The 13,787-nt window shown below is 39.7% G+C and overlaps 1 protein-coding gene across 16 annotated transcripts in view; it reads right to left on the bottom strand.

The window, feature by feature from the left end:
• Window positions 1–13,787, bottom strand: part of PDE1C (phosphodiesterase 1C) — a 509,328-nt gene that overhangs the window by 44,276 nt on the left and 451,265 nt on the right. For 13 of the 16 annotated variants that reach the window (XR_009008777.1, XM_057549584.1, XM_007175238.2 and 10 more), the window contains 2 exons: window positions 10,970–11,200; window positions 4,319–4,396 (listed from right to left, as the gene is read on the bottom strand). Coding sequence is in view for 15 of the 16 variants with exons in the window: in XM_057549584.1 (XP_057405567.1) it covers window positions 4,319–4,396; window positions 10,970–11,200 (309 nt within the window). In the remaining variant the exon portion in view is untranslated. The remainder of the gene's footprint in view (window positions 1–4,318; window positions 4,397–10,969; window positions 11,201–13,787) is intronic. The other 3 variants (XM_057549586.1, XM_057549593.1, XM_057549594.1) reach the window with 1 other exon arrangement.

Raw genomic sequence — 13,787 nt, 5'->3', positions numbered from 1 at the left:
CATCATTTGGCAAAATTTTAGCCATTACTTCATCAAATATTCTTTCCTCTTTTCTCTCTTCTTTACTTTAGGAACTCCAATTACACATACATAAGGCTGTTTGAAGGTGTCTTACAACTTACTGATGCTCTTTACAATTTCACTTCTTGTTTTCTGTGCTTCATTTCAGATAGTTTCTATTGCTAATTCTCACTACTCTTTTCTTCCAAAATGTCTAATCATATCCAGTGTGTTTATCATTAATCCCATACAATATTATTTAGTTAATACCATCCAGTATATTTTTCATATCAGACACTGTAGTTTTCATCTCTAGACATTTGATCTTTTTTATATCTTTCATGTCTCTACTTAAACATATGGGCTACAGTTGTAAGAACTGTAAGAACTACTTTAATGCTCTTGTCTGCTAATTCTAACATCTGTTTCAGTTCTGGGTTGATTTCAATTGGTTGTTATTTTCCTCTTATTACTGGTAGTGTTTTCTTCCTTCTTTGCATGTCCAGTAATTTTTGACTGGATGTTAGATATTGTGAATTTTAGCTTGCTGGGAGTGTGTACACACACACACACGCTTTATCCTGGGATGCAGTTACTTGGAAACACTTTGATCCTCTTATATCTTGATTTTAAGATTTGTTAGGTGAGCCTAAAGCAACATTTAGCCTACAACTAATTATTCCCCTGCTAAGGCAAGACAATTATGAATATTCTACCCAATTCCCTTTAAATTCCAATTCCCTTTAAATTATGAGGTATTCTAGTCTGGCTAGTAGGAATAGGCACTTTTATTGTTCTGTGTGAAGTGTGAACATCAGGACTGTTCCTTCTAAACCTCTTGAATGGTTCTTTCCTGGTCTCAGGTGGTTTCCTCATTGAGAGTCAATTCGTACTCTGATGAATACTCTTCAGATTTCTAGAGTTCTATCTCTCTTCAGTTCTATCCTCTCTGGTGTTTTATCCCATTAATTATAGCTGCCTTGGTATCCTTGGATCCTTAGTCAACTCCTCAACTCAAGGAATCCATCAGGTCTGCCTGGAAACCCTCTCAATGCAGTAAGCTGAGGCAATCGTCAGGCTTACTTCATTTGTTTCTTGTCTCTTAGAGAGCACTGTCTTCATTTCTTGATGCCCAATATTTCTTGATGTCTTCATTCCTTGAAAAACCATTCTTCCACATATGCTGTCTTTTTTAAAAAATTATTTCAGGTGGAAGGGTAAACCTAATTCTTGGTAGCCCTCTTTGCAGAAGCAGATGTCCATGGATTGTATTTTGTCCACTCTTTCCACTCTTCACAACTGACTTACATTTCATGAACCGACATCTTTAAACATTCCAATTCCCAGAACACTCAATAAAGGAAAAATTCCTGCTGAACTCCCTCCCTGGGACTTGGTAAATAACCTTGCAGGGCCTAATTATAAAGAATCATTTGAGAGACACAAACAGTGGCTATCTCTTATATCTCTGTTAATGTAGTCAAGTAAAACTAAGGGCAAATTCATATTTCTGGGCAACTATAAAAATTATAGCTATGCTGTTTCAAACATGACTAAAAACACACTGAAAATAATTCATTCATGTGGCACCCCACAAGTCTCCCAATGACAGTGTAAAAGCTTAGCCCCTGAGAGAATCTTGGCTCAGAAACCTAGATCTTTTTATGTTAGTACATTTCTCCCTAAGAAACAAGGTATTTTCAAAGAGCATTCATTCTTTGAAGTCAGTTAGAAAATTAGTGCTACAGGGTACTAAACAGTACTTTAGTAGCCTGACAGAGATAATGTACAACTGCAATGTGTTCATTTTGCCAGGATGTAATTTACCCTTTCAGCACATGCTCCTTCTCTCTGTGTGTGACTCAGCTCATTGGAGTTTGGGAATAGCCAACTGTAGTCTAGTTTCCATTGAGTTTCTCTCTGAATGTATACAATATTAAACTTCAAAACATAGTGGGTTTGATCACACTGGGCACTGAACTGTGCTTGGATACTCCCTTTCAAAAATTAGAGCTGGTTCCCAGGGGTTGGATTAAGGGTAGGAGCATTAAAAATAGTTAAATTGACTCCCTCTGGTCATCAGACGTAATAAGATCCATTAAAAAGAAATGTTCAAAATACATCTGTTTGTTACTAGATAGTTTCTAAAAATCAATATATCTACTGATATGCATATCATTTAAAAATTTTTCTAAAGTAGACAGTTTTAATGACCAATGGAGAAGGGGTATATGAAGCTGATCAAATTCTTTTCCACTTCATGCCACCAAGAAATAACTTTAGTCCTGATGAGATTTGGGGCTAAGATAACACAAGTAACTAAAGCCCAATGATCTAAGTCCTAATGACACCAAAGCAATGATAATGACTGATGTCGTGTTAGCCCATCAATGAAATTAAAATACAAAGTTGTTCATGCCCAGACTTACAAGTATATGGACACACCAGACCCAATCTGAATCAGTGGAAGGTTGGAGTTATGGAGGGAAAAAGGATAGACATCAGAAAATGGCCCTTCTTTATTTACTGCATCCTGTTCACTGCCCTATGGGATCAAGAATCCTGTTCATTAAATAATCAAGCTTTATGCTTATTTGTACAATAGAACAAAATATCTATTTCATCACTTCTCTCCGCCAAAAAAAAAAAAAACAGTTTAATTATTTAAAATACTGGTGATAATTCAGTTAAAAAGGACACAGGTAAAATAAAAGGGCGTAATGAAGGTGATAAAATTTAACCTACAAATAAATAAAATATTAAAAAATAAATAAATAAATAAAAAATTTAACCTACAATGCTCACATGAATACATTACAACAGTTACTTATAGCACAATACAAACATGCAACAAGATTCAAGACCCCATGTTAAAGATCTGGGAATTGGTTTATTCTGGGCTTTTATGCTGTAGGAATTCAGATGGGTCAGTCACTGGATATAGGATGGGTCAGGTGTCCAGGTGCTGGGTTTATAACTAACACCATTCTCCTCTACTGTACATATTCTGGCTTGTGTTACCTTGACTTGGGTCTAATGATGTCTGGTACTTGAACAAACCTTACCCAAAACAGAGTCTGGCTAAGAGACTGCCATTCTGAATCCTATTTTATCTCCATGTAATTCATGTCTTAGTCACAATTATTCAAGGAGGGTATGTATTAAGCAAGTGGTTTCCATTTGCATAAACAATTTGGTAAAAAAATTGGACATGTGTGTTCCGCAGATATTATGTGATAAGACACCTGGGGTGAATTATTTGAATGATCTTCAAAGAAAGAACTGATTTCATGCATATGGGTAAAGAGAACATATCACAATGGCTTAGAGATGAAAACTAAAGGCAACTCTTTCTTTTTAACAGATGCATGAGTTGTATTCAAATTTCTTCTTACTCCTCAACCTGATTACCCTGCATTTGTTCTTCTCTGACTAACCAAACTACTCAAAGAATAGCATAGTATCTAATACAATGTCTGCAGGGAGGTATGGTTCAAAGAGTCTGAGACCCTAACAAAAACCACTTCCTAAAACTTTCATTTTTAGTTTAATATCATTTATATGTATGGGGGGATAACTAGGAATAAGCCCATGTTATAATTGAAACAGGAGGATTATATAAAAGGTGAGAGTTGTTTTCTCAATCTGATGGTCCAAAGTTTGGAGGGCAATATAATTTGAACTTTCAGATTTTATAAAGAATGGAATGCTATTTATGCAAAGTAAAAGCAGTGCTCATGAAGCCCATTACAATGTAGGTTCATTCTAACTGGTCTGGGATTGTCATCCAAAGCTTGCCTTTAAGACGTACTCTTGCTGACCAAACTGTATTCTACAGCTATGTACATTCACCAGTATGTGGGCCTCCCAGCATACTGATAACACTGAACAGATTCCTGTTTTTGTTTTTTCCAAAAATAATAACTCATGAAAGGTATAAAAAATTGAAAACTGAAAACATGGAACATTTCCCATTTACGTTACATAATTCACAAAGACTTATATTCCATTCCATTATAATCAGCAAGCCCAGAATCAACTTTTCATAAAGTTTAAAATGAAAAATGGCAAGTGGGAAAAGAAAGAGTATAGAACTCATTTGTGATGGAGAAAGTGTGGTGGAAGGGAAAAGATACAACAATAATTTATAAATTATTGAAAAAGGGATAATAGTACTCTTTAAATATAGTGAATGTTTTTTTCAGGGTATAAGACTATATTAGCAATTTCACACAATTGCAACTTTATGTGTAAATCTAACAAGCTTGCATTAAGTTGCACAATTTATGGAAAAATATAATGGGAATTATGCTCTTACCATCTGTTTTCTTTGAATCATTTCTGACATTGGATTGATCCTTCTGGTCTGTCTTATTTTTACCATCTTTCAAGTCACCTGAAAGTAATAAACATGACAAACAGTACATGTATAAAGCTAACGGGGAAGTTATAAATATCTTTAAACCTGTCAAGGTAAAAAAAGAAAAAAAAACCCACATAATTTTAGTCGTGAGGGGTTACATGTCTGAGTGTAAATATCAGGAAACTGGATTAGGTCCTGGAAATTGGATTATGATCTGGAAATTAAGACTGAAAGTTCATGTTAAACAGGATTGTACTTAAGTCAATGGTGTTTATTTTCCAAGGAAGGCAGTTCAGCTTTACTATTAGGCTGTGGAGTGAGGAAAAACCTGGGTTACTGTAAGTTATATCAATTAATAGCTACTATTTAACTTCTATGTGCTTTTCCTTATCTGCAAAATGGTGGTAATAATACCTACTTTATAGGCATAATATAAGGATAAATGCATTCAAGGTACTGAATGTGCTATCTGACACGTCACTCAACGACAGCTGTTATTCTAAAACAGAGCTGTAAATGGTACTTTAATTAATGAGCTTGTTGAAATGTAATATGTAGAAGTTAAAAAACACTATGCACACCAGTGTAGAGCGAACACGTGTCAAAAATTTATTTAATTCATTTATGAAGGAACCAGGAAGACAGTAAGGATGGTTCCAAGAGCATTTAAGGAAATGGATATTTCTAGGTATTTTAGAAATATGTTAAAATAAGATTGCTAGGTTAGAGACGAAACTGGTTATGTCCTACAGGGCAATAAAACTATAACTGTTGGGGTTATCTCCTCTAGTAGTCAAAAATCTACACGTTAGTACATAACTTCACGGTACCTAGGCTTGAGCAAATAGTAAATGACAAAGTTAAACGTAGTTGTGTTCTTCTAAAACAAGGGGTCAGCAATTTATTGCCCGTGGGCCAACCTGGCTTGTTATCATTTTTGGAAATAAAGTTTTACTGGAACATAACCACATCCATTCATTTATATAACGTCTGTAGTTGCTTTCCTGCTGCAATGGTAGAGTTGAATAGTTGCAACAGAGACATGCAAAGCCAGGAATATTTATTATCTGGGCCTACACAGAAAAAGTTTGCTGACCCCTGCCTAAGACAGTTAAATAATCCTTGGGCAGGTCTTTTTGACAATATGCCAGTGTGACATTGAAAGGACATGGTATTTCTTCTCTCAGATTTATTCTCAAGTTTTGGATATTTTTCTTACAAATCTTACTGATGGCGGCTTTCTTTTTAGCCTGCATAAACCCAAGAATAGATTACTACTCAATTACTGGCATTAATAAAGCAAAAGGACTCTAATAATTATTGCAGCCAGGAAGCGGGGAGCAGGGCCCAAGGCGGGAAGGGTACATTTATCTTTTCTACTTTCTTTGTGCCAGGCAGTGTGCTAAATGCTTTACATGCATCATTTCATTAAATTCTCATAGCAACCCCATTATGAAGGTACTATTATTGAAAGTAGACAAATTCATCAAAGATTAATTCACTAAGTGATCAATTTGCTGAATAACAAAGTCACCAAATGACTGAGGATGTTTTCCAAGTTTGAGTTTTTCCTTGACTTCACTGCGGACACTCTGTCACATGCTGGTCAGGCCAGCTGTGTTGAGTGCAGTGGACTGCTCTCCTGAACGTGTTTCACACACTCTCAGGCTGCATCTCTGCCCCAAACTTTGTAAGAGTGTCTGCTGCTGTAGCAAAACTGCTCCTGTTGGCTACTTTAGATCTGGTTTAAGCCATTGATCGGACAAATGACCAACTGATCTTTCCACAAAGTGATTTTGCTTAAATATTAAATAGTCTTAAGCAAAAACTCACAGAATCATCTCCATTTTATGGCTCTGGAACCTAAAGCACAGATAAAATAATTTACCGTAACATACACAGAGAGGTCTGATTCTAGAGGCCAAGCTCTCAAGTACTGTATTTTGCAACTTCCCTATGAAGCTTAAGTTCTAGATTTCAGACTTCCATTTACTGTTGCCATTTTTAAATGCCTTTGGCCTATAGATTTATATAGAAATGGTTACCCAAGGATAATTCAAGACCGTTTTAGGTTACATTCTACAAAATAAGTAGTTTTAATGGAATTTGACAAATTTTAAGCTTGAGGGAAGGGGAGTCAACTCTGGCCACAGTGCAAGCAGGAGGAGTCTGAGTGAAGCACATGGTCATTGCACGTAACCACCACCAATGGCCAAAATAGATGGATTCCTTTGGAAACTCCGTGGAACAGTTCCAACACTGGCTTTTCCCTGTTTTAAGGATGCCAGAAATGAGCTCAAGGATGATCCTGAGCCTTGTAGTCAAACTAATTCCCTACAGAAAAATGGTCTTTCTTTCCTCAATGAGACTTCGCACCTCTAATGCACAATACTTTAAGGTTTCAGGGTTGCCCTGGACTGGAGCTTTACCCACAGCTGCAGCAAGGCCAGGATGTCTTCCACAAGTCAGCAGGAGTAGTCTGATGTGCTGGATGCCAGCCAGCAGCCTGTGGAAGCCTGCCTCCTCCTCAGTCAGGGCTGGGGAGGCTAAAGAGGAAAGTACCTTGATGGAGACCAAAGCTTAGGGGTTCCCATGATCGCTGATAGAGGACCAAATGTCTAGGACCACAATTAGCCAATATCCTTCAGCTCCATCCTGGAAGTATCTTGAGCGACCGCAAAGAAGGGTGCCGGGAAAGGGACACATGTTTGTTTGATGATGTTCCTTGAACAGAATCCATTAGGTAATTTCCCATGGGTTGAATATGGACTAACGGCTGATGTGAGCTGTTATTCAATAAACGGGGGGAAACAAAAGAGCCTTTCTGTGCAGTTATAAATCATTTTAATTAGGCTGCTGCAACCAAGTCCCGAACCACCATTAGCCTTTATTATTATTGCTCAAAATTGATTTCTTTTCCCACCTCTCATTTAATACTTAATTTTTAAGGGAAGTGGTAGACTATGGCTTACTTTGGGAAATGAATGCAGTTGTGAGTCAATCCAGCCTAGCTGAAGGCTCAGGCTCCTGTTTTCTTTCAGGCACTCCCCCTAACCATCTTCAAAATAAATGATTGCCACCTCTGCCCTCTCTGGGTATTTGTTTATACCTGTCTCGTAGAATGTATAACCTCCTTTGTGACCAGCATGTTTGTATTCATTGGTTTCTCTCCCTGACCAGACCAGGGGATGGCAAACTATGGCCCATGAGCCAAACGTGGTCCCAATGCCTGGTCATATAGGTCCCACAACCTGAAAACAGTTTTTAATATTATTAAATGGTTGAAAAAAGAGAAGGATATTTAATGACATGTGAAAATTTAAATTTTCATAAATAAAGTTTTATTGCAACATAGCCATGCTCACTTGTTTACATGTTATCTGTGGCTGCTTTTGTGCTAAAACAAGAGTGCTAAGTAGTTGCAAAACAAACTGTATGGCTGCAAAGCATGAAATTTACTGTCTGGTCCTTTATAGAAAGAGTGTGTCAACCCCTGGAATAAAGAGATTATAAGCTTCTTGTGGACAGTAGCTGGGTCTCAATATTCCTCCTATTTCCTACTCTCACCAACAGCACCGAACCTCGCAAATAAGGGCATGCTGGTTAAGGAAAACAGAATCTGGACTCACATATTCCTATTTGACCTGAAATCTCTACTTAATGTTTGCTTGGCCTTAAGCAAGTGATTTAACCTTTCTGAGTCTCGGTTTCCTCATCTGCAAAATGGAAATGAGTATATCTACCTCACACAGTTGTTAGGATTTTTAAATGATTTAATGTATGTAAAATCCCAAGTACAGTGTCCGGCACATACTAAGCATTCCATAAATGTTACTGACATAATAATGGCTGTTTTTATTAAGGGAAAGACATTTTAAACCCACTTCCCTAACAGAAGAAAAAGTAGGGAAGAAACACATCTTGCCTTTCTCACCAGTCCTTACATATTCCCCCTCTGGGAAGGAGAGACTCATTTAGAAGGAAGAGTTGACTATGCACAGCTCAGCCCTGCCACCCGTTTCTCCAGCCCCCAGCCCCCCTCTGAGATGCGTTTTCCACGAGACACACACCTTTTCTGTTACTGCAGAAGCAGCCTGCTTAGGTGTGGAGTGGGGGGTGAGGGGCGAGCCCTGAACCCACCTGCTCTGCCAGTGTCCCATGGGCCATGCCCAGTTCAGGGCAGATGTGTGCAGAAGCCCATGTGCTCAGCAGATCAAGTCTGTGTTTTCCAGTTCAGCTCCAGTTGCAGTGGAGCTAACATTGTGATCACTTTCTGATTCTGCTATCTCCCTCTCAGTTGGTTCCACCCTCAGTAGGGGAAGACAGGGGTGTTTTGCATTGCTCTCTAAAACTCCAACAGCTGTATTAGAAATTCTTATTGAATTGAACATATTTTCTCACCTATGATGCACTTGAATACAAAGCAAACTAGTTACGAGCTGTCTCCAGAACCTGGCTGCTGAGGGGCTGGGCAAGTCGGGTGATGGCCTTCCCTGCCTCCTGGGGTGTTCATGGGGCTTACCTGAAGGAATTTAGGCAAAGCGCTTGGAACACGACATGAGCTTTTTTTTTTTAAAACACCTTTTCATTTTATTTATTTATTTAATTTATTCATTTGGTTGCTTTGGGTCTTCGTTGCTGTGCACGGGCTTTCTCTAGTTGCAGCGAGCGGGGGCTACTCTTCGTTGTGGTGTGCGGGCTTCTCACTGCGGTGGCTTCTCTTGTTGCGGAGCACGGGCTCTAGGCACGAGGGCCTGAGGAGCTGTGGCACGTGGGCTCAGTAACGGTGGTTCACAGGCTCTAGAGCGCAGGCTCAGTAGTTGCCGGCACACAGGAGTAGTTGCTCCGCGGCATGTGGGATCTTCCGGGAGCAGGGATCGAACTCATGTCCCCTGCGTTGGCAGGCAGATTCTTAACCACTGCGTCACCAGGGAAGTCCTGACATGAGCTCTTATCATTATTACATGTATTAAAACATTGTTTTCTGTTCTACATGTTATATATGTCAATTGCAAAAATAATTGGAGAGTGTCATGCTAAACACTTTCTACGTATTTCTCATTTACTTGGGCTGTGTAGCATAATAGCTAGACCATGGTTCAGAGGAGATCACCTGGACCTACCAGGCAGGTGAGAGAGTGTATGTAAAGAGAGAATTTATTTATTTATCTATTTATTTATTTATTTTTATTCTTTTTAAAGGATGGTCTTTTATTTTTTATTTATTTTTTGGCTGCGCCACGTGGCTTGCCGGATCTTAGTTCCCCAACCAGGGATCGAACCCGGGCCCTCTGCAGTGGAAGCGCCGAGTCCTAACCACTGAACCACCAGGAAATTCCCAAGAGAGAATTTTAAACAGCATCTGGTGTATAATCAATAAATGCTAGTTGTTTTATTGTCATTGTTGCTTTTGCTACCATTATTATTATTGGAAGCTCACAAGTGGCCCAGGCTGTGAGCAGTTATTATTATGCACATTTTACAGAGACAACGGAAGGTTAAGTAACCTGGCCAAGGCCAGCAAGAAGTGAGAGGCACAGCTGTGACTTGAATCCAGGTCTGTCTGACTGCCAAAGGACCATGCCACAACCTGGCACTTGAACGCTCCAGTGACTCTGAACTTCCTGTTCTTCCCTAAACAAGGTAAGCAATTCCATGCCCCTATGCATTAGCTCATCGTATTCTCTCTGGCTGAGAAGTCCCTGTGTCCCCCCAAATTTCAGCACTTGAAACGCAGCTTAGACATCACCTCTTCTTGAAGCTTTCTTTGACATTTACTACATCTTGCAATCCCCAGACCCAACAAAGCTCCTCTTTTCTGCACATGGCCCTTGGGTATTTTATCTGCCATGCCACTACTGTTACTGGCTCAGAATTAATTCTGAGGGTGTCCATATCCCCTAGGAGATTGTGGACTTCTTGTGGCCTTTTCATTTCTAAATTCTCAGTGCCAAGAGCAGTGCTTGGCACGGAGTTGTTAACCAATAAATATTTGTTGCATTAAATATAAGAAATCATCAACTGTATGCACACGACGGTGACCAGCTCATCCTGGTCTGACTGGAACTTTTCTGGTTTTACTACTGAAAGCCCTGAATCCCAAGAAACCACTCATTCCCAGGCTAACTGGGACGACTGGTCATCCTAATGTACACACTTGTTCACCTACAGATATACACACAATACTCTGGAAATAGACCTTAGGCAGACATGAGTGCCGGCCCTGCCAGGGGGATGGTACCTACGGAAGATTGCCTTTCCATTCATCCATTCCTGCGCTAAGCACTCAGGAATGTGCTGGGATTGCTAATAGGGATTTCCCCTGCTGGTAGGCAGGCACTGGCCAGAGTCTCCAGAACTACCCAGCTGGAAAGGGCCCAAAAGATATAAATCTCCCCAGAGAGCATGGCCTAAGCAAGCTTCTGGCTGCTTTGGATGGGATCCTAATAGGATCCACAGCCTAGGGAGGTATGATCAGCAGCAGCTGGATGGCCAGGGCGGCCCTGCTCTGTGACCTGTCCTCACAGGGGCAGTTCTTTGCCAGTGTCCATCCGTCACATCATTAGCGCCCTGAAAAGAGCCTTTCACCAGCGCAATCCTACTCACCATTCTGTTGCTTTTCTCCTGATGACTTCTCAGCTTTGGAATTTTGCCCACGAGGGCTGTCACTTTTGTCTGTTCCTGTTCCGTTGACTTGATTCTTAGCTTCCCCAGATGCCTTTTTCTCGGCTTTACCAGATGCACCTTCTTCAGCCTGGCTTTTGGCTTCCATTTCCTTTTGCTTCTCCTCTGCGGCCAGGCGAGCCTTTTCTTCTGCTTCCTTCTTGGCTTTCTCCTCTGCATCCAGAACAAGCCAGGAAAGGTGGAGAAAAGATAAAAAGAGGTCATGCCATTAGGAGAATTGTCTCTTTGAACAAAAGCAAGAATTTGCATTGGGAATTAATGCATTAAAATGACCTAAGGTGTTTACTGTGTGTTTGGGGTATAATTTTGGCTAATTCAAGTCAGTTTGGTATGTATATTCAGGAAACCAATAAAATCTGTCCATGGTGATGTCATTTCTGAAAACAGTGGGTTAGAAGAAGTGGATGGGGAGAAAGTAATAATAAGGATAATAATAATTAATAAACCAATACTGTAATTGGCTTTACTAATATTAATATTACCATCAATAAGTTCTCTTGAGTGTGTCCTCTATGCCAGGTATTATACTAAGTGCTTTCCAAGGATTACTTCCTCTCATTCTCAACCTCATATGGCAGCGACTATTATTGTAACCCTATTTTACAAATGTGGAATTGAGGCTCAGAGACATTACAAAGCTCTCCCACAGCCCAGTAAACACTGAAGTTTCATGTAGATTTGCTTAGGAACTGGAGTTTAAACATAAAAAAACTGATTACAAAACCAAAATACAGGGAAAATAACCACCACTAGAATAATACTGTTGCAGGCCACTGTCTGTGAATTTAAAAGTAGGAGGGTAATTAGGCCTCCCAAAAAAACATGGTCTTCAAACTGTCCACAGGATGAGAGGTGGCCTTTAGTTTGGCCAGGGATGCTGGTCTGTGTCTTCCTCTTTAATGAGAGGATGTCAGCCTTATTTCCAATTTGGTTGACTGTGATAGGGTCTGGCTCTGTGTTTAATCAAAAACATAGTGTAATTGCCTATGGTCAAGGATTCATGAAAAAATGGATACATTCATTCAACTAATACTTATTGAGCAGCTACAGTGTCAAGTACTGTTTTAGGCACTGGGAATACAGCAGCAAGCAAGAAGACTTATGGAGTAAAAAATACCATAATTAAGCAAACAAATCACTAAGATAATTTCAGATGGTGAAAAGAGTTTTACAAAAAAGTAAAGCAGAGTAATATGATGGAACACGATCAGCATAAAGGAAGGAGGTGGCATTAGGTAAGGAGGTGAAGTAGGTGACATTTGACCAAATCTTGAATGATGAATTGCTGACCATGCAATAATCAAGAAAAAAGAGCATTCCAGGCAGAGGAAATAAAAAGTGTAAGGCCGTAAGACTGGAATGAGCTTGGTATGTTCCAGGGACAATGAGTTAGCCAGTATGGCTAAAGCAAATTTAGTAAGCTGTTAGTGACAGATGATGTGGTCAAGTGACCAAGGACATGCAAGGTTGAGATCATGCAGAGCCTTGGAGGCAATGAAGTGGAGCTGGATTGTAGGAAGTAACCTACAGAGACCAATGGAAGGCACCTAACAGAAACCAATCCTCCTTTAAGGTCTACCGACTCACTGTCTAGCATTCAATTCACTCAAAAGGGCTTCCAACCTCCACTATGAAAAGCATTACTGCATTTTTTTCTCTAGATGTGTTACAAATGTCCCACACCTCATTAGCAGGGGTCTTCTTTACTTCCCTTGGTTAGCCCTGGTCCTGAAAACAGCTGGCTTTCATAGATGACAAGTGAGATTTTAATCTAATGGGCACCAGAGTGCTTATGCATGTGATCACGTTTCCCTTTGTTTCAGCTGCTAAAGAGCACAAAGCCCAGATTTGGTTCCAGGTTCACACGTTCGCAGGGCTTTATGGCTTTATATTTTGTGCATGTCTATGACCTCTGGCTTCATTGTACTCTTCCTGCCCTTACATTTGCCTGGCTCAGATGTCCTCCTTAATATATTATGAAGTTTTCATTCAGCCTTTCATTGATTCATCCAACCACCCATCCAAACCAATACCCTGGCCTCACCCCTGACAAATTAAATCAGACTCTGGAGGGAGAGAGGCAAGAATAGGATATTTTTAATGCTCTCCAGATGAGTCTAACACGCAATAAGGATTGATAAGCACTGATTTAAATTTTAAATGTTTGCCATTCAATATTTCATGATATTCTACTTCCCAACAGGATGTATTTATAATTTACAGTGAAAAGGTAAGGAAAAATTTCTTAACAAAATTGCATAATTATGTGCATATATAGTATAATATGTCTTCTGACTCCTACAGAAAGGTACAACCAAAGAGAAAAAGAATGGCCGTGCAGAAGATAGGGAGATGGCATTCTCAGTAGGCTGCAGGCCCACAGAAGGCTCCCTAGAATGTTCGTCCAGACTTTCTCTTATCCTTCTGTAATGCCCCGAGGACAAAGGTCAAATGTCATCTCCATCACTGAATTCCCAGTGCTTGGTATAATGCCTGGCACCTAGCAGATGTTCATGGCGTATTTGTTGACTAAATGAAATGTACACAGAGGGTGTGATTCACCCTATCTGCCAATGAACCTGACTCATATTCCATCATCAGCAATCCAGACCAGTATAAAATACAGGAACTATACACACCCTAAAGTCCTATCCTGAAAAAAATTAGCCATTTGACTGTATTTGAATATAGGTAAGTAAAAAGATGACTGTACTTACTACACAGAGAGGGAGAGAGGGCC

The sequence above is a fragment of the Balaenoptera acutorostrata genome, chromosome 7 (assembly GCF_949987535.1).
Source record: "Balaenoptera acutorostrata chromosome 7, mBalAcu1.1, whole genome shotgun sequence".
NCBI lineage: Eukaryota > Metazoa > Chordata > Mammalia > Artiodactyla > Balaenopteridae > Balaenoptera > Balaenoptera acutorostrata.
This window is presented reverse-complemented; position numbering and strand designations above follow the sequence as displayed.